This window comes from Trachypithecus francoisi, unplaced genomic scaffold (genome assembly GCF_009764315.1).
Source record: "Trachypithecus francoisi isolate TF-2019V2 unplaced genomic scaffold, Tfra_2.0 Contig01440, whole genome shotgun sequence".
Lineage (NCBI taxonomy): Eukaryota > Metazoa > Chordata > Mammalia > Primates > Cercopithecidae > Trachypithecus > Trachypithecus francoisi.
The window spans coordinates 18,883,626-18,905,880 of NW_022681431.1; the positions used below are offsets into that span (position 1 = coordinate 18,883,626).

The 22,255-nt window shown below is 35.7% G+C and overlaps 1 protein-coding gene across 9 annotated transcripts in view; it reads left to right on the plus strand.

The window, feature by feature from the left end:
* The window catches only part of WRN (WRN RecQ like helicase), a 144,096-nt gene that overhangs the window by 117,138 nt on the left and 4,703 nt on the right, over nt 1-22,255 (plus strand). For 6 of the 9 annotated variants that reach the window (XM_033230369.1, XM_033230424.1, XM_033230386.1 and 3 more), the window contains 5 exons: nt 112-224; nt 3,273-3,387; nt 7,613-7,744; nt 10,304-10,466; nt 19,916-20,106. In XM_033230369.1, coding sequence (XP_033086260.1) covers nt 112-224; nt 3,273-3,387; nt 7,613-7,744; nt 10,304-10,466; nt 19,916-20,106 — 714 coding nt within the window. Of the gene's footprint in view, nt 1-111; nt 225-3,272; nt 3,388-4,050; nt 5,519-7,612; nt 7,745-10,303; nt 10,467-19,915; nt 20,107-21,467; nt 21,500-22,255 lie in introns of those variants that run through there. The other 3 variants (XM_033230414.1, XM_033230434.1, XM_033230444.1) reach the window with 3 other exon arrangements.

The window sequence follows — 22,255 nt, forward strand, 5'->3', positions numbered from 1 at the left end:
TTTATATTCATACAAAGGAAAAATGTGGTATCTGAAGCTCTAAAAATAAAGGACTAGATCTTTTAAGTACATTTTTAAAAGTATTGAGTTGTTTCTTTGTTTTTTGTTCAGACTATGTTATATGGCAAATTGGTAGAAGCTAGGCAGAAACATGCCAATAAAATGGATGTTCCCCCAGCTATTCTGGCAACAAACAAGATACTGGTGGATATGGCCAAAATGAGGTAAACTGTCTTTTGCATGTGTTCTCATTTATTTCCTTCTAACAAAATTTATCTAAGTTGATAATATGACCATAGCTTCCACTGTCACATCTGGGAGGTGACTCAAATTCTCCCTGCTGCGATGCTTATCTCTTTGCCAAGCTTTAGTACCACATTTCTATATGAATAAAAACCAATTACGTTTTCAGCAATCATATTCAATATATGTAAAATCTAACTCATTATCTACCCACCCTGCATTTTATCCAAATGCCGAAATTCCTCTTTTTGGATTCTTTTTGATTATCATACCATCACATTCCTAGTCAGAGGTTCCTAATGCTTAAAACCTCTGATCTGAATTTTCTCTCCTCCAATATAAAACCTCTTCCTCTTCCTCCTCCTCTTCTTTCTTTCTTTCTTTCTTTCTTTCTTTCTTTCTTTCTTTTTCTTTCTTTCTTCTTTCTTTCTTTCTCTCTCTCTCTCTCTCTCTTTCTTCCTCTTCCTCTTCTTCTTCTCTCTTCTCCCTTCTCCCTTCTCTCTTCTCTCTTCTCCCTTCTCTCTTCTCCCTCCTTCTTCTCCCTCCTTCGTCTCCCTCCTTCGTCTCCCTCGTTCGTCTCCCTCCTTCTTCTCCTCCTTCTTCTCCTCCTTCTCCTCCTCCTTCTCCTCCTTTTTCTCCTCCTCCTTCTTCTCCTCCTCCTCCTTCTTTTTATTCTTCTCCTTCTCCTCCTTCTTCTTCTCCTCCTCCTCCTCTCCTCCTCCTCTTCTTCTTCTTCTCTTCTTCTCTCTTCTCCCTCCTTCTTCTCCTCCTTCTCCTCCTCCTTCTTCTCCCTCCTCCTCCTCCTCCTTCTCCTCCTCCTTCTCCTCCTCCTTCTTCTTTCTTCTTCTTCTTCCTTTTTTTCTGAAGACAGGTCTCACTCTGTTGCCCAGGAGTATAGTGGTGTGATCACTGCTCACTGCAGCCTTGACCTCCTGGGCTCAAGCTATCCTCCCACCTCAGCCTCCCGAGTAGCTGGGACTACAGAACATGCCACCCTGCTCAGCTAATATTTGTATATTTTGTACAGACAGGGTTTTGTCATATTGCCCAGGCTGGTCTCCAACTCCTAAGCTCAGGCAATCTTCTCGCCTCAGTCTCCAAAGTGCTGGCACTACAGGTGTAAACCACTGTGCCTGACCTCTTTTTCTTATTTAAATACTTTTCATACCTTTTGTAAAACGGGTTCCTTGTTGCCTGTCTGTGCCTTCCTCCTCCTTCTTAATGACACCACATGAGTTCTGACTGTTTTCCCTTGGCATGTTGCAGAAGCCTCTTAACTATTAACCCTTCATTCTCTCTCTCTGTTTCATCCAGTATATGAGTACCAAACTAAATCTTCCTTTATCATGTCTTACTTCTGCTTAAATGGTTTCTTTCTAGCTTGGAATTCAAGGCCTTCCATTTATGAACTTACTTTTCTGTCTAAGTTACAGAATTTGAAATGGTTTATCTTACCTGGATTGTTTACCACTTGTTGAAGACCCGTTTTCAACTTCCATATATTTATTTACAGTGTTGCTTCTCCTTGTAGTTTCCTTGATTCCTCAAAACTCCTTTTAAGAAATTCTTTAAGATCTCGCTTTATTACTATAAAGACTATGAGAAGGTATTTCATGATCTTATCGGCGAAGTAATTCCTCTCTCTTGAATTCATAGAGGACTTTCAGATGAATTCGAAAGATGCTTCTCTGGCACTTACCACACAATGCTATATTACAGTTTTTTGTAATTAGTGGTAAACGTGTATTATTATATCTTCTAGATTTTAAACTCCGAATAAAGATATTAGCTCCTCATCTTTTTGTGTGTCTCCCATAGCACCTAGCACAATGCCTCGTAAACACGAGGTGATCATTAAACATTTAGAAGAAGTTATTTCCCAAGAATAGTTGCTTGGTAATTGTATTCATCTTTTGCTTCCTTTTAAAAAATTGTTTTTGTCATGTATACATATGTAACAAACCTGCACATTGTGCATGTGTACCCTAGAACTTAAAGTATAATTTAAAAAAAAAATTGTTTCTGTCACTAAATTGCATCCAATAGATATTACTTGAGTGCAGAATTTTCTAATGACATTACACAGTGCTATATCTGACACTAATTCTGTTGTTAATAAGTATTCTAAGACCATACTTTACTATTCAGGATTTTTTTTTTTTTTTTTTTTGGTGACTGAGTCTCACTCTATCACCTACGCTGGAGTGCAGTGGCACAATCTCGGCTCACTGCAACCTCTGCCTCCTGGGTTCAAGCAATTCTCCTGCCTCAGCCTCCAGAATAGCTGGGACCACAGGTGTGCGCCGCCACCCCCGGCTAATTTTTTGTATTTTAGTGGAGATGAGGTTTCACTGTGTTGTCCAGGCTGGTCTTGAACTCCTGAGCTCAGGCAATCCACCTGCCCTGGCCTCCCAAAGTGTTGGGATTACAGGCATGAGCCATCACGCCTGGCCCAGAGGAGATATTTAATGAAAAGGAGTAATCATTAGATCGGCAGATTTTTAGAAGGAAGGAGGGCATCGAATGTGTTCTTGGATATTGGACACAATAAGAAATACTGAGCTAAAAGTCTGAAGGAATTGGCGGATATACTGTTACAGGTAAACACTTTGTAGAAGAAAATAATGAATGAGACTTTCTTTTGAGATTTTCTTAGCCTCTTAGTTGTTCCCAGTTAGAGCCTCATACTTTTCATGGCTATAAAGATAATAATAAAATCAGTAATAAAATGAATATTTGATATGTTAACCTGTTCCTTTATGACAATGTCCTGTTTACCAGTTAACAGTGTGTTTTTGTGGTGATGGGGACAATAGTGTTTTTATTCATAAGTTGGTAAAAGCACAAGTCTTTAAATGGTGGTAAGCAAAGAAAGAAATTATAAAACATGATTAGTTGTATTATACATTGTTTTGGTTGTTGGAAAAACTATACATTTAGAGAATCATTATGAAGCTGAACATCAGCTGTATTGCTGGAGTGATACTATTTCAGTGGTTTCTTGACCTTTTTATTGTTATTAAATACAGACCAACTATGGCTGAAAACGTAAAAAGGATTGATGGTGTTTCTGAAGGCAAAGCTGTCATGCTGGCCCCTCTGTTGGAAGTCATCAAACATTTCTGCCATACAAATAGTGTTCAGGTAAAATACTGTGGTTTGCAGGAGCTCTTAGAGAATAAGCATTTTTTGTAACCATTTCAAAAGTACCCTTCAGAAGCAACATTTTCTCACTTTCTTTGCATTTCCATACTGGACACTTAGAAAATGAATTTAGATTGTTTTTACAGTCAATCTGTCGTAAAAACATGTCGGTTATCTACTTTTAAAGACGATACTAAAAAGTATTTATCCAGGCTGCTGATGTCTTTCTATTTCATTGGGAGGTTTTGTTTTTAAATTGGAAACATTATTTTAGGTTGATAAATTACAATTTTACATTCAAATGTGGTAGTTGGAAATTAAAGCTGGAAAGTTATCCTTGCTATGAGTTGGTCCGGAGCTCAGCCACTTGCTTTTGGTTTAGCATATTCTCTAATCTCGCTCCCCTTCCAGTAATGCTGTCTTTTGATAGTAAGTGGATTTCATATTATTCTTTTCAGTTTTAATAGTGTTTCCTTCATATCCTTTTACTGTTGCCTGTTCTGCCATAAGTGACCATTTCCAGAAAGATCATTTGGGATTTTCTCTAAACTCCACGTAGCAGACTCTATCGTGTGTACTCTGCAGAAGGTGAGGCAGTGGGGGATAGAGGGGAGACTACTGGACTTGGAGTCTCAGAATCAGGACTTTAATTCTTCCTTACAGTTGTTCACCTGGTGAACCTGAACATGTCCTTTAATTTCCTTGGGTCTCCATTTCCTCAGCTACACAACGGAAATGACACTTCCTCCCCCACATCCGGGAAACAACAGATGACATTAGAAAAGTAGAAGACATGGGATAAGTATAAAACGTTGAACGAGTTAAACACATTCAAGGCAATATTAAGGGATTATTTTTTACTTCCAAGAAGCTCCTGGAAGCTTTGGGCAGGCACAGTTGGATCCTACTTTAGAAAAATCTTTCTCTAACTATAAGTAGAAAACCCTTCTGCTTTTTGAATGTAGCATTTCCCTCTTTTGATATAGAATATCTTTGGCAACTTTAAATTTTCTTTTTCATACTGTTATATAAGACATCATGTGAAAATTCTTAGTTCTTACTGAGTTTTTAGAAATGAAATGATAATGTCTTAATGGTTCAGGAAAGGATATCATACCTACCAGTGGTAATTGAGTAAGTTCCCTCTCTTTGGACACTTGACAGTAGTATCTTCTTTCATGAATTAGTGATATTATTGAATAATGAATGAATGATCTCTCCTAACTCCCCTTCAGGAGAGGAAACTGAAGTAGGGGAAAAGGTAAATTCCTCAAGGGATAGGTATGAAACCTTTATGAACCTTCTGGATAGAGAAGATGACTGCTAATTTCTGTGATTAGAAATTATACTTGGGTTATTCTGCAAATTGAAATCATTTATATTTTAAAATGTCAACTTTAATGTTTATTAAGCAAGTTTTGTTATTCATGAGTTTCATTAGCCTTTAATATATTTTTTAAATTTTGAAGTAAAATTTCTTGCTATCACAATACACATTAAAAATTACAAATATGACACATATATTAAACGCATTAAGATGGCCAGTTAGGAAAAATATGCTAAAATATTTTTATATAAATACATTTTTTGAGAATTTTGAGAATTTATGGAACAAAGTAATGATACAATCCACAAATGTACAATTAAAGGGTTTAGGGATATCCAAAATACTTGGCAAAGTAATCTGAAATAATACTCTTAGGAAGGGAGGGCTACAATGTGATTCTAGTAAGCAAAAATCTAATCAAATCATACTGTAGTCCCAGCTACTCGGGAAGTTGAAGCAGGAGAATGGCATGAAGCCGAGAGGTGGAGATTGCAGTGAGCTGAGATTGCACCACTACACTCCAGCCTGGGCGACAGAGCGAGATTCCATGTCAAAAAAAAAATAAAAAAGACTGTATGAACCTATATGGCATAAATATGTACAAATATTATTTATTTAAAAAAATCCAGGGGTAAGGGCAGGGTAGTTAGAAAATACCTTACGGGTGTTCATGAAATAAGATTGGCTATGAATGACAGTTGCTGAAACTGGGTGATGCCCATCTTACTCTCTCGACTTGTGTTATGTGTTTGATATATCCCACAATAAACCTTAAAAAAAAAGATGAGTGGTCAATTATAGGAAGATATAAATAGAAAAGGCAATAAGGACGAAAGTTGGCAAAGCTTACCTAAGCACTCTTTAGATAAAAAGACATTTTCACTAACTAGATTTGAATATTATAGTTTAATTGGCAAGGAGAATGCCTGAACTTAATCTTTGTTAAGAGACTACTTAAGGCACTATCAGAAGTTACCTTATGGCGAGGTGCAATCCCTCATGCCTGTAATCCCAGCACTTTGGCAGGCCAAGGCAGGCAGGCTGCCTGAGGCCAGGAGTTAGAAAACAACCTGGGCAACATAGCAAGACCCCACCTCTACAAAAACAATTTTTTAAAATTAGCCAGGCATGGTGGTGTTACCCTGTAATCCCAGCTACTTAAGATGCTTAGGCAGGAGGATTGCTTGAGCCCAGGGATTTGAGGCTGCAGTGAGCCATCATTATGCCACAATACTCCAGCTTGAGTGATAGGAAAAAAAAAAAAAAGCGTCTTTGTTATATTCTCAAACTTTCAGGTGAGCTGGCTTCCTATATAACTTTCAGGTGAGCTGGCTTCCTATATAACTCTTCTATAGGACAGAACATAGTGGTTGGGGCAAGTGAAACTGTCCAGTTGTATGCCTCATAAGTTAATGAATTTGCTTTCTAATATATACACTGATATTTATACACACATACACATAAAACCAAGTTCAATAGATGGGTAGTGCAACTCTACTCCCCACAACTCAACTACCCTGTGATAAGATACATTAGACTTTTGAGATTGCATGGATGAGGACTGAAATGCTGGCCTAGACCATGGCGTCGCCATAGTGGGGTGACCAGTCTGAAGAGCTAACAATGCTTCCTCAGTAAATACATATTTTGTCTTGATAGGATTTCTACAGATTGCAAAATGCAGCTATTCTGAAACTGTAAAAGAGAAACAGAAGCATGTAACACCTGGGAGTGTTTTATTAGGCCCACCATATGCTCAGAACATGAAATCTCCGCTGCTAGGGTTATTTGATTGAAATTGTCTTTTGTGTTGATGTGAGAGTTTAGCTCTGAGATTCTTCCCGATATAAAATGTAATCCCCCAAAAGGTTTGGCAAGCATGTTTTATTGCCTTGGGTCAGATAATTCAAATTCTAACATTAGGCATCATCTATATAGCATGTAAAAAGTAAAACAGAAACGTTTATGTTTCTCACCAAGCAGTAAATTAATACTCAACTAATAAATTTCTTAAACTCCCTAATAACAGAGTATGGAAACAAAAAATGAATTTCTTTCCAAAAGAAAAGCTCATAGATACGTTTACTCACATATGTATACATAGTAGAGTAGACCACATGATAAATAACCTTATAAAAATGATACCAATAGCATTCATCAAGAGACGAGGCACTTCTTTAAATTATTAATTTAGTTTGTTACAGATTTTATTATGGCTATAGTATGTTGTTTTAATCTACCTTTTATGTGTAGTTAAAAAAAAAAGTTGTCTATCTCTTTACCTTTATTTCAGCCTTTAAAAAGATTCCATTATTTTTTCATTAATCTTGGTTTTCAATCGTTCCCCATTTTTTCTTTTAAACATTTCTTAAGGGACCATATTTAAGATTTTATAGAATACTTAGATTTCTAGTTGGGGTGTATCATTTAAAATTAGATGTGTAGAGAGAGTGTTATGATGTATTTCGTTATGATATATTAGTGGTTATAGTACCTAAAATCGAATAGTGATTCTGTTTGTTCGTTCGTTCATTCATTCATTCATTCATTCATTCAATATTCACTTCCAGGGATTGGGGACTTACTTAAAGACAGAGTGGTTCACATTATGCTTCCTTTTTTTAGTCCTGCTTATTGGTTAAAGAGAAGACTAGGAAATGTTTGTTATTACAAATGTTTTGTTAAAAATTAAATTTGTGTGCTCTAGCATTATTTTACCTTTTTAAATCAATACATTAAAAATCCAACTTCTTTTTGAGCTCCCCATAAAAAGGGAATTATTTGTTGCTTATAGGTTTAACGTGTGTTTATTTTTTTCTTAGTGGCTAATGATCATATTTATATTCTATTGTTATATTGATATTATTGATCATTTGTGCTACATTTAAAATTCTGTAGACAGACCTCTTTTCAAGTACAGAACCTCAAGAAGAACAGGAGACGAGTCTGGTAGCAAAAAATAAAGTATGCACACTTTCACAGTCTGTGGCCATCACATACTCTTTATTCCAAGAAAAGAAGATGCCTTTGGTAAGTGTGACTTTCAAGTTACAGGGAATTTTTTTAGTTTATTTAAACTTGTGTTTTATCAGCTGTTTAGTATTAAAGCTCTGACTTGGGATAATTTCCTCCAACTCTACAATAAATCTCAGTTTAATTTTAAAAGAGAACATTGTTTTCTTTTTCTGTTAAGCCTCCCTGTTAAGTAATAGCAGTAAGTTTAGTTTGGCCATGAATATCTTCTAGAGGTTGTATTGGAGTACTGATACACACATTTATAGCTCAGGGATACTGCCTCAGCCATATTTTAAAATGGGACTAATAGTTTAAAAACTATAAATATTCAAATGTTAAGAAACAACCTCAAGATGCATTAAGAAAAAGGAAGGTGCAAAACAGAAAAACAAACATAAATGTATGTGTGTGCATATGCATGCTTATATAGTCACATATTCTTGTATGTGTACAAAAAATACATACTGGATCTCTGGAAGCATAGCCAAACAACTGGAAATATGTTTTTAAAAACTTGCTTTTCATTCTATCTCTTCTAGTACTGTTTTGATGCTCTTTGAAAACAATCTAATTGCTGTAACAAATGACCACATGTAGGCCGGGTGTGGTGGCTCATGCCTGTAATCCCAGCACTTTGGGAGGCTGAGGCAGCTGGACAACATAGGGAGACCCTGTCTCTACTAAAAATACAAAAATTAGCCAGGCGTAGTGACACGTGCCTATAATCCCAGATACTTAGGAGGCTGAGACACAGGAATCACATGAATCCAGGAGGCAGAGGTTGCAGTGAGCTGAGATTGCGCCACTGCATTCCAGCCTGGGCGACCAAGCAAGCCTTGATCTCCAAAAAAAAGACCATATGTAATGTTTCTTCATTGATCTAAGATAAATCTTTAAGGCTGTTGAGGTTTTTTGTATACAAAATGGAGAGTAAGTTTTAATGGAATGTGACAAAATGAGGCTTACAGTTAAGTTTAATTTGAATTCTCATCCTCTTGACATTAAGTTGATTTGTAACAACAGATATGGTCCAATGCCTGCTTTTCTATTGTCTCTGGTTCCATCCACTAGTGCCTATATTACACACCTTTTGTTCAGGTTTTATCATTTAAAATAAATAAGAATAAACAGTCCATAGCTTATCTTACTTACTGAATAAATGTTTTAATTTGACAGTCATGTTTCTTAAAGTTCCTTACAAAAACTATTGCCCAAGAAACTAAATAATTCCATTATACTATTTTTGAAATAGAACACATAATAAATGGGAATTTTAAGTTCAATTTCTTATGTAAATAATAACTTCTATGTACATGTTAAAAATGCCTGTATATACCTAATTTGACCATGTATGTATAGTAGAAATGAAAACAGTTACTAAGAAAATTTGGTATTGGCTCCAAATTTTCCGAATAAAGTGTATTCTAATGCTCAGTTGTAATACAGGGTTTCATGTGTTAGTTTGTGTATTCATGGTTAAAAATGTGAAGACTGTTATATCTTCATTTGTGGCTTTTGGTATTATTTGGTTGTATTTTATTGTATGATATGGTGGTATAATTGTTCTTACCTCCCAGGAGTCTGAGAGGGTCTTGCCAGTTAACCGCAGAATTAAACATGCTTAGGACTAATTAATCAGGAGCAATACTACAATTAGTTGGAGGTAATTTGAAACCTGGTATCAAATAACCCTGATATTATGCACACATGGTGCACACTTTTCTAGTAGACATTTAATGAAAGTAATTTAAAACCTCCCTTTGAAGGATGAAAAACTTTGCCTTAAATGCTCTATTCTGTGGAAGTGTCAACATTCATGCAAATACAGTCTAAATTCAGACTTTGAAAATGTATTGAAAGAGAGGATCATGAAATAAGTTAGAGCTGAGTGACTAAGCTTTCTGGGTGCTTAAAAGAATGTTTTACCTAATAAGTATCGGAAATGTATTTGCAGCCACATTTGTTTAAAGAACCGTATAAATATGTAGCACTGTTCATGTGAAGTTCAATGGTAGGAAAATGCTGACACCCCTTGTGGAACTGTAGTTATTATTTTATGAATAGAGTCAATTTCAAACACCTATTAGAGTCTTCTCAGGAACCTTTTATAGAATGCATCTGGAGCGTTATGTTATTGCTAAGCATTTTAGGATTTGTCTTCTTGGAAATGCGTGTAACCAAACCATCATGTGTTATTTCAAGTGTATATAGTATTGGGTTACAGTTTACTGTGTTTTCAAAAGGTTGTAACAACTATTAGACTTACAGAGAATGACTTCTCTGCCACTAATGGCTTTCTAAAGTGAATAGAGAGGGGCGAGGATTGAATTCTTCGGTAAAGCTGGGTGATTTTGTTTTATTCAATACAGTTTAATAAGTATAAAAAGTAGAACCTATGGAGAGCTATAATGGGGGTAGTTTTAAAGAAATTCTGAAAATGAAAAGTTTAAGTAAAGGTTTAGTTCGTTGTTTATTTCACACTGAGCATTACCTGAATGTTTTGGACATTTTCTTTCCATGAATAGAGTGGACACTTTTAAAGTTCACTGGGTTCTTTTGCTGTTCTTTCTCTAGAAGAGCATAGCTGAGAGCAGGATTCTGCCTCTCATGACAATTGGCATGCACTTATTCCAAGCGGTGAAAGCTGGCTGCCCCCTTGATTTGGAGCGAGCAGGCCTGACTCCAGAGGTTCAGAAGGTTATTGCTGATGTTATCCGAAACCCTCCCGTCAACTCAGGTGAGAAGCATGGCCTGCCTCTGCACCCTTAATGACTTGATGAAGTAAACAAGCAATCTACTAATATTTTTCACCTTTAACAGCACTAATCCTTTATGCTATTATGAAAAGCTTTTGTGATTCTTTTTCTTGTTTTAGGAAAACAGTCTTTCTTCCCATTATCATTCAGAAAAAAATATACTGAGAAATTCTTTTGTTTGTTTTTTGAGACAGAGTCTTGCTCTGTTGCCTAGGCTGGAGTGCAGTGTCGTGATCTTGGCTCACTGCAACCTCCACCTCCTGGGTTCAAGCGATTCTCTTGCCTCAGCCTCCTGAGTAGCTGGGACTACAGGCGCATGCCACCATGCCCAGCTATTTTTGTATCTTTTGATAGAGTCAGGGTTTTCCATGTTGGCCAGGCAGGTCTCAAACTCCTGACCTCAGATGATCTGCCCACCTCAGCCTCCCAAAGTGCTGGGATTACAGGTGTGAGCCATGGCACCTGGCCAATACACTGAGAAATTTTTATTTTCCTTTTCAGCTTAAGGTTACACCTTCCCCGCCATCCAAAACAGTGCTTTCATTTTTTCTAATTTCTACTTCATCACTTGCAAAAACCATATTTTTCTCCACATTCATTTCCAGTAGCTTCCTGACTCCTAGTTCTTCCCTAAACCTTTCTGAGTCCTTGTCATTGGTTTCACTTGAGTAGCCTTTCTAATCAACACAGTCATTGGTATCAGTTACTGTGACATGGAAGGGACAGACCAAGTTCTTTGGGCCGCTGTGTAGAAGGATTTCCTGTCACTTTGCTGCAGAACCTCAGCTGTGCTGTGGAGAGCAAGCCCCTTTGCTTGCCTTGTAGAAATATTTTAAATTATTATCCTTTTTTTTTTTTTTTTGGTAACAGAAATAAATAGGAGATATGTTAGAGGATTTTCTCTCCTAGATGTATAAATACAAACTTGGGGTCTTGTAACTCAATAAATCTGATAAGTTTCTTTAGACTGTCAGGATAGAGCAATGACCATACCAAAAGCCTCATCTCCAAAGCTGCAGTGCAGATACTTTTTACTACCTTAAAGTTTTTTGCACTTGTGTACAACTTGTGAATAATTCACCCTGAGAATTTGGAAAATCACTCTCTGAAAGCACAGTCAATACTGTGCTTAAATAGATATGAGCGAAAATAAGTCACTTAGAAGACAGGATTATTTCTAGGCTTGAGCATGACTTGACTGAAGGTCTAAAGAAGAACACCTCCTTCACTTCCATTGATCACGGTGGATGCACGGGGAAAGGAGAGACACGGAGGCAAGTTGCAGTAGTGCTCATCTAAGTTCCAGGGATGTGGGGGAGTGGCCAGGGGACTTCAAGTATAGTAAATAAATAACCTATTTATAAGTTATGTCAATGTCATATTTGAAATAGAAAACCAAATACTGCATGTTCTTACTTATAAGCAGGAGCTAAATTAGGTGCATATGGATATAAAAATGGGAACAGTCTGGGTGTGGTGGCTTGTGTCTATAATCCCAGCACTTCGGGAGACCTAGATGGAAGGATTCCTTGAGCTCAGGAGTTCAAGACCAGCCTGAGCAACATAGTGTGACCCCCATCTCTACAAAAAATAAGAAAATTAGCCAGACGTGGTGACATATACCTATAGTCCCAGCTACTTGGGAGACTGAGACAGGAGGAGTGCTTGAGCTCAGGAATTTGAGGTTACAGTGAGCTGTGATCATGCCACTGTGCTCCAGCGTGAGTGACAGAGTGAGAACCTGTCTCAAAAAGAAAAAAAAAAAAAAAGGTAACATTAGACACTGGGGACTACTGAGGGGAGGGAAGGAACAATGGTTGAAAAGGTGGGAAAGGACAGTGGTTGAAAAACTGCGTGTTGGATACTATGCTCACTATCTGGGTGATGGGATCAATTGTACCTCAAACCTCAGCATCCTGCAATATATGAATGTAACAAACCTGCCCATGTACTACCTGAATCTAAAGTAAAAGTTATAATTTTAAAAAATTATGATCAAATCAGAAAATAAAGGTCTGAGATGGAAAATTAAAAGACCAAAGCCATCCATAAGCCAATAAATCCTTTCCCCCAAAAAATTATATATAAAAAAAAGATATTGCGCCAGGCGTGATGGTTCACACCTGTAATCCCAGCACTTGGGAGGCCGAGACGGGCAGATGACTTGAGGTCAGGAGTTCAAGACCAGCCTGGCCAACATGGTGAAACCCTGTCTCTACTAAAAATACAAAAATTAGCCAGCAGTGTTGGCACATGCCTGTAATCCCAGCTACTCAGGAGACTGAGGCAGGAGAATCGCTTGAACCAGGGAGGCGGAGGTTGCAGTGAGCCAAGATCGCGCCACTGCACTTCAGCCTGAGTGACAGAGTGAGACTCTCTCTCTCAAAAAAAAAAAAAGACCTTGCACCCTGACAAGTTCTAGTTTGTGCAGGAATGCTAGAATGACTCAAGATTGGAAAAATCTTTAAATGTTACCACAGTAAGGGTAAAAGGAGAAAAATTACCTAATGTCATCTGAACAACAAGAAGAAGAAATGAAAGACATTAAAAATTGGGAAAAATTTATATTTGAGGAATACTCTTAACAACGAATTCTGCTTATATATCACTTCCTAGTTTTCTGATAACTTCCCATGCAGATGTGTATGTAAGGAATGGATGTAGTAGTCATGCTAATCTGAGTATTTATCTATGTGATACTTATGAATTAATCATGTAAGTTAATAAGTTAGCATTTCAGGGTTAAATTAGCCAAAGTAGGTTAGAGAGGCATCTTATGAGAAAGCTGGCCAACTTTCCTGGTCATCTTCTGATCTTCCTAACTTCAGAAATCAAGGCAGAGAGAGGAAAATAGTAACTACTTTGTAGGATTAGATTTATGGTTGTGGAAACCTCTGTTTCTCCAGTGCAGAAGAGATAGCATTTTAGAGAAAGCCAAAGACTCAAATGTCTTCTTCATGCTTATAGTCTGGAATTTTTTTTCCTTTAGAAATGTATTGTCTCTCAGGACTTAAAGCAATTTGCATCTTTCGATGAAATGTTGAGTAGTAGGCAGTATTCTTTGAAAGAATTTGTGCAGGCTAGGCACGGTGGCTCACGCCTGTAATCCCAGCACTTTGGGAAGGCGAGGCGGGCAGATCACTGAGGTCAGGAGTTAGAGACGAGCCTGACCAACATGGTGAAACCCTGTCTGTACTAAAAATACCAAAATTAGTTGGGCTTGGTGGCACACACCTGTAATCCCAGCTACTTGGGAGGCTGAGGCAGGAGAATTGCTTGAACCCCCCTGGGAGGTGGAGGAGGTTGTAGTGAGCCGAGATTGCCTCATTGTACTACAGTCTGGACAACAGGGTGAGACTCTGTCTCAAAAAAAAAAAAAGAATTTGTGCAATTCCCCACGCCAACCTTTTTTTTTTTTTCTATTGGCATTTCTGCTATTATTTAGCTGCCTTCTTTATAGCCTGAAACTTACAGGTGGTGTTGGTCTAGTCTGTAAGAGCAAAGGCTTTGGTAATAGACAGATCTGTATTTAGACCTTGGCTCTAGCTTTTCATTGTTATGTGACCTCCATCAAGTGATCCAATTTCCCTAATCCTCAGTTTCCTCATCTCTAAGACAGGGAGAATTAATATTGCCTCTCTTATAGAATTGTGAGAAATACAGTCATGCGTCGCTTGATGATGGGGATGAATTCTGAGAAATGTGTTGTTAGGCGATTTCATCTTATGGGAACCTCACAGAGTGGACTTAATCTTAGATGGTGTAGCCTACTACACATCTAGGCTGTATGGTATAGTTCCTGTCTTCAAACCTGTATAGCATGTGACTTTACTGAATACTGTAGGCAATTATAACACAGCAGTATTTGTGCATATAAACATAGTGAAACATAGAAAAGGCCCAGTAGAAATACAGTGTAACAGATTTTTTAAAAAAGGCCAGGCGTGGTGGCTCACGCTTGTAATCCCAGTACTTTGGGAGGCCAAGGTGGGCGGATCACCTGAGGTCAGGAGTTCAAGACCAGCCTGAGCAACATGGTGAAACCCCGTCTCTACTAAAAATACAAAAATTAGCCAGGCGTGGTGGTAGGTACCTGTAATCCCAGCTACTTGGGAGGCTGAGGCAGGAGAATTGCTTGAACCCAGGAGGTGGAAGTTGCAGTGAGCCAAGATTGTGCCACTGCACTCCAAACTGGGAGACAGAGTGAGACTGTCTGAAAAAAAAGATACAAAAGGGTATATCTGTATAGGGCACTTACCGCGAATGGAGCTTGTACCCTGGGAGTTGCTCTGTGTGAGTCAGTGAGTGAGTGGTGAGTGAATGTGAAGACCTAGGACTGTGCACTCCTGTAGACTTTATAAACCCTGTGCACTTAGGCCACACTCACCCCTGTGATATGAATCTATCTGTATAATGTACCTGCATATGTACCCTTGAAACTAAAATAAAAGTTAAAAAAAGTTCTTCTTTCACCAATAATAAATTAACCTTAGCTTCCTGTAATGATTTTTCTTTATGAATTAAAATCTTTTTACTCTTTTGTAATAACACTTAGCTTAAAACACAAACATTATACAGCCGTACAAATATATTTTCTTTATATCCTTCTTCTCTAAGCTTTTTTCTGTTTTTGATTTTGTTAAATTCGTTTTTACTTTTTACATTTTTTTTTTGTTAGAAACCAAGACACAAACCCACACATTAGACTAGGCCTACATGGGCTCAGGATCATCAGTCTCACTGTCTTCCACCTCCACATCTTGTCCCACCAGAAGGTCTTTAGGGGCAGTCACATGCATGGGGCTGTCATCTCCTATGATAACAATGCCTTCTTCTGGACACCTCCAGAAGGGCCTACTTGTTTTACAATGAACTTCTAAAAAATATTTATAAAGTGTATAGTATAGCAAACACATAAACATAGTAACATAGTCATTTGTTATCATTTTTAAGTATTATGTACTGTATATGCTAGACTTTTACACAGTGGGCAGCAAAGTGAGTTTGTTTACACCATTACCACCACAAATACATGGGTGATGCTTTGCATTGTGATGTTATGATGGCTATGATGTCACTAGGTGATAGGAACTTTTCAGCTGTGTGATAATCTAATGGATACTTGTTCCTGTTGGCTGCCCATCGTTGACTGAAGCATCATTATGTGGTACATGACTGTAAATTAGATACTGTTCAGAAAGCTTTGGCACACTGGTAATAGCAAATGGTGGTGGTGAATATGATGATGATGATGATGACTGAAGACACAGATGGTAAAATTTTATGATGTCTTAAACATACCCTTTAAATATGATTATTTTTATAGTTTGTCAGTTTTAATAGGCACTTAAGAATATATGAACTTAATAAGTATATAAGAAAGAATGTTCCCCAACATGTATTTTACAGAGACATACAATTTAAGAACTCAAACAGGTTGTAATGGTGTGTGTGTGTGTGTGCATTGCGCGCATGCATGCGTGCTCATTCGCACTAAAAAATTCTTGGGCATATATTCCTGAATGTCCTAAATGGACATTCTAACATCACTTCATTATGGGCAGAGGGAAATGGTAAAGGAAAATTTCATATTATATTATTCAGCCACATATTGACAACATCTGTTTTATTTGCCTACAGTAAAGAATTGAAGCACTGTTAATTTGCTTTCTAAATCATGTAGGCACAAAGTTATGGAACTTTAGATTTAGAAATGAAATTGGAAATCATTACACTTTCCCTTTCCTATCCCACCCTGTTTTGGAGATAAGGAATGTGAGGCCTAGAGAGTTATAAAACTGTTTTAATACCATGTCTAAGATTAATGACTGAGCAAGTTTCTCTTTTTACTCATGTTAAAGTTGTATTGCCAATTAACTTAAAGGAAAGAAATATGCAATTTCTAATCCTGATATAGGATATGGGTATATAAACTTGATGAGTGAACAAATTAACTTATTTATAATCAGTTTCATATCTTCATTTATTGAGTGTCTTTACCCCTTACCATATCTAGTACCCTCTACATTCTAAGATTTGCAATTTTTATTTCTGATGTTAGATAACTTTTTAAAGTAAGAAATATTAAAATCAAGCAGAATATAATAATGAAAAATTCTTAAGATATACTTACTAAAAACTTACCGTTCTGTTAATACACTGTCTGTAGGTTGCACATATAATATGAAAAAGTATGTTTTTGTAGGCTACTTTTAAATCTAGAATAGAGGAGGTCAAGAAGGTTGTGATAACCATGAGCTCTTTTTTTTTTTGAGACAAGGTCTCACTCTGTTGCCCAGGCTGGAGTGCAGTGGCACAATCATAGCTTACTGCACCCTTGAACTCTTGGGCTCAAGCAAGCCTTCCACTTCAGCCTTCCAAGTAGCTGGGACCACACCTGGCTAAATTTTAAATATTTTTGTAGAGATGGGGTCTCACTACATTGCCCAGCCTAGTCTTGAACCCCTAGCCTCAAGCGATCCTCCCACCTCAGCCTGCCTAAAGTGCTGGGATTACAGGTGTGAGCCACTGAGCCCAGCCCTCTTTTATTTCTTTTGATAGTACACTCATAATCATTAAACTATCATTTATGAATGTGAGATTGTGCTTTTGGATTCTTATTTTTTCTTTATAAAATACCTTTTGTTCTCTTACTGGAGAAAACATTGTTGGATTATAAATGATAATAAGGAATGAGGATATACATACTATAATAACTATTCAGATATGTTATTTTCATATTTTATTTAACTGTAGCCATGCCACAATAATTTAGAGTTTTAAAGAACAAGTTTGATTAAATCTAAACTTTGTACAATCCTGAATTGAGAAGTTTCCTGTATTTTATTATGACACAATCTTTTACCTAAAAATAGAGTAATTATGAATTGAGAAAACATAGCTATTAATTTCATACTCTTATTTGTTAAGTAGGTTTTGTCTGGAAAACTGTTCATCTTTAAAGGAGCTTTGTACCTTTGTATTCTTGTCATTTGTCCTTGTTTATATAATTTTAAACTCTGTTTATGGATTTGGGGTTCGAACTATGCTTAATAATAGATTAAGGCATTGAATGAGGTACCTAGATAGTATTTTGATTAATTTTATTCTCCCATTCTTAATGCTCATGTAACTGGAAAATTAAGAGTGACTTCCAAGGGATCTACTACAAAAGTAAGGGTAATATGATCTCTTTGAAAACACTGAAGGCGTGTAGCAGTGTTGTCATGAATTCTCCAGTAGATATTTTCAGCACTTATTTACATGGGAAGTTAGAGCAGAATAAGATGCACCTGTAAAGCTAAATGCCACTTATTTGCATATGTATAAAATGCAGGATGAATTTACCATAGTTATATAAAGGGTACTTGTAGAAATGTATTAGAAAAATGTATGAATTTTTAAATTATATCTAGAAATTAACCTTATACATTTAACTTTAAATCATTAATAGTGGTTTAACACCATAAGCGGATGTTTATGCATCATCATTTTATGAACAAAAGACATTCTAATTTTAGAAATAAAGTGATTCAAAAGAGAATAAAATATCTTATTTTTTCTTTTAAAATTGATTTGTTTAGCCCATTACACGATAATAGCTCAAGCTTGTGTGATTTTTCCCTAAAAACTTGGTTTATAAATGTCACATTTATAATATGAAGAAATTAATCATCCATAGTGTATTTATCTAATTTCTAAATACCCATGGAAGAAAATGAATTTAATGCAATGTAGTGGTATATTACTTGGTTTTGAGTGTGGGAAAATTTATATGGTCTTTCTAAAACAGCACTATCAGTAGAAATATAATGCGAGCTACATATGCAATTTTAAATTTTCTAGTAGCCACATTTTAAAAAGTAAATGGATGCAATTTATTTTGATAATATAATTTAGTCTACTGTATTTAAATTTTTATCATTTCAACATGTAATCAATCTGAAAATTATTAATGAGATATTTTATGTACTTTTTTCTGTAATAAGCCTTTGTAATCAGGTATGTACTTTATATATACAACATATCTTCTGATGCTGAATTTTAACTGGAAATACTTGATCTGTGTTTAGCTTTTGTAAAATTTACTGTTGAACAAAGTGGACTAATGTGACCAAGGTGTTCCAAACGTATTTTAAAATTTGAAGACAAATAAAAGGGAACTCAAAGTAAATTTGGATACACACATACAACAGAATACTCCTCAGCCATTAAAAAATGATGAAATAGTAAAATTGGGGGAATTTTGACATTATTAGGATGATATAATGACCAAGGGACAAATACAATTTTAGTTTGGTTAAGAGATAAGATAGTCACGTTGCTGATTTTACTATGTATAGAGGTTATCTTTTCCTTTTTAAGATTTTGAAACTTTAATTAGTTAACCCACTGACCTAGTTTATATTAGCTGTATAACTTTCTCTTCCTGTTTTTTGTTTTGTTTTGGTTTGGTTTTTGCTTTTTAAACTGCAGTGTTTTGAGGAGTCTTGGAGTAGCAAGCTAATCTTTGGAAGAAAGGAAAATATAAACCTGAAAACTAATAATTTAAAGAACATCTTTTCAGGTTGTCATTTGAAAAATACTTGGTTTCTGATCACTGATTTGAGTTGGGTGTCAAATGTTTGATATGTTTTGTAAATTAGGTGAAGGTGAATGGGTAGGTTCTAAATTGCTTGGGTTTACCGCACTCTGGAGCATTGCAGAAGAATGGGATGTTGGAAGGAAGTGCTGAAACATAATTATTGGCTTGCCTATAGGAGGGTGCTACATAATTTTAGAAGGTGTCAAGAAATTGACACAGTCTGAATTAGTTCTGTTGAGTTGCAAAAAAATGTAAAGTTTCTTGATTCTGAAAATAAGAAATATGTTCCCAGAAATCTCATCTAGTTAATGTGCATTTAAAATCATTTATGTCTCTTGTTACTACAATAATAGCCATTGAAAGAATCCTTTTTATTAGAATCTTATTTACAAGTATGATTAGCTTCTACTTAAAGAATAAATTATTATTATACTTGATCTTAGGCAAAAGGCCAACAAGTGATCAGAATAAATTATTTTAAGAAAAAACTAATTATAATTGATATTTGGAATTGGAAGCACAATTTCCTTTAGAGCAATTCTATGAATGGTTGTTTTAACTCTCACGGCAGCCCACAAAAGACAGTTTGAAACACAATTTATGCAGTGTCCATAGTACTGACCTGACTTTGGACCTTGGAGGCAGGGGCTTCAGGTGATAGTGATACCCGAATGGAGTTTTTACTCCATTTCCATTCCGTAAGGCTATAGGCATTTGAAAGAGGAAACTTCTTTGGCAACCCTCCTCCTTCCTTTCTACAGAATATTTCACTATTTCTAGCTTATACGTTTTCTAAAATATTCTCTGTAACTTATTTTGAAATGGAGTTTTTTTTATCTTTTACAGATATGAGTAAAATTAACCTAATCAGAATGTTAGTTCCTAAAAACATTGACACGTACCTTATCCACATGGCAATTGAGATCCTTAAACATGGTACTGACAGCAGACTTCAGCCTTCATGTGATGTCAACAAAAGGAGATGTTTTCCCAGTTCTGAAGAGATCTCTTCAAGTTCTAAGAGAAGCAAGGAAGAAGTAGGCATCAATACTAAGCTGTTAATTATATAGAGAATTTTCATAGTGTCAGTTTCTTCAATTTGCATATCCTAGTACTAGAATGCTGTATTTTTTGAACTGTTATGAATTCTGATGTGATTACTTTCTCTATGGGCCACATTTCCTTTATTTTTCATAAATATGATCTGAGAAAAGTGATTTTGAAAAAAAAGACAGTAAAAGGGATGTTTAGTCCATCTGTTTAGCTCACCGTGTAGAATGTCAGCTTAAATTTTACCTGTACCTCATATTGACCATATAGCCTGGAAAAATCTTCCTTTCAGATGTATAGTTAATGAATTTAAGCATATGGCAGTTTATGTAGTTAATGAAAGTGAAAACAAATTGTGTTATAAATACCTCCCAGACTGGTTTATTATCATTCTGTCATTCATCATCATCTGTTACTATGATATGAATATCTGAGGTACAAGGATTACTGTTGCTTGTGGCTCTCAGCATTTCCTAGTGCTTTTGCATGATCATAGATAGATTACAAATTTAGTATTATGTTACATGTTAAAATCAAATGCTTCAAAAATAATTGCTCTGTGTATGGCATGAGATAAATAGCAATCAGAGATATTATTTAGTAATATGACTCTATTAAATAATGGCATAAATTTAAAAATTTGACCTTCGGTATCTTCCGGATCTAAAATTACATGACTCCATTATAAATGTTTTTGAAATGATTAACTAAAAAATTGTTTAAATTCTTAGTTGGTAAATTCAGTGTGGCAGTAGGTGGTGGTGATTATTTGTATTAGAGAATTAGGAATTACACTTTAGTCCTGAGGTAATCTTTATAGGCTGTTCGGCAATTAAACTGCTACTTTTTTGAATTGCTTAAAAATAAGGGGAGCTGGTCTTTTTAAATTCTGTACTTGAGTTAGATCTGTATATAGAGTCATGTCCTAGATAATCTAATGAAATTTAATTAGTAGGAAATCTTTATATTGTTCATAACTGAACTAGCTATAAGAGGAACATTAAAGAAAACATATTTTGGGTGGAGGTAATGAAATTTAGCTTCTAATGCTCAGCCTTCTGTTTCTGTAATCTATACCAGCTGCCTAAGACCCTCTTATTTTTTCCCAGCTTCAACCTGTCAATACAGGAAAAGGTGTAACTTACTATTTTTCCTCAATATTGGAGCACATTTGTAGTAAAATATTATTTTAACTATATATTGCCATTTTTGCTTTTCCCCTATTTCAGTAACATTACATGTCAACAAGAGAATGGGAGGTATTGTGGGGATTTGGGTGGGAAGAAATTTTACTAAGCTTACTGGATTCTTAAAGGTCTACCTTATTTGGCCCCTTTTTCCTATTTAGGGGAACAACGGTGTTGGGACTAGGAAGTAGAGGTGAGTGAGTCATCCAAAGGATCTGTCTTCATCAGCCTCCCTTTATGAAAAGCTGATTTCTGTAGAGTGTTGGAGGCCTACTTTCAGAATCTGTCATATGTTAGCATTCATCTTCTCTACTGACCTGATTTATATCCCTTAGTCTGTTTCATTTTATAATTATGAGGCTTCTGACAAAGGATAAAGTCATTAGAACAAATTCTTTTTATTAGTTGACGTATTGTTATGTTTACATCTCGTGTTTGCTATTAAGATAGAAGCTCAATCATGTCTTTGTTTAACAGAAAGGTGATGTCTTGGCATTGATAATTCGGATTCAATATCCATAGGTACATGGTGGATTCTTTAAATATTTAGTGTTCTTTTATTTCTGGAAAGTTTTCTTAAATGATAGTTTTTTAAAAAATTTTCTATAAAGTTTTCTTAAATCATACTTTTTAGTGTTTTGTTCCATTACTTTGTATTTCTTCTTCAGGAACTCCTCCTATACATGTATATTGGATCTTCTTTACCCAGCTTCAATATTTGTCACTTTTCATGCATTCTTTTTATTTCTTCATTTCTCTTTAAATTTTTTTCTTCCTTTTCACCTTCTATTTCTCTTTTAACATAATCAGTTGTATTTATTTCTGTATTCCACATAGCTTTGTATTCACTTATTTTTAAATTATTTTTTAAAGGTTTTAAATTTAAAAATTATTTTTTTGTTTATATAGAGAGATATTATTTTATTTTATTTTTAACAAAGGAGCAACC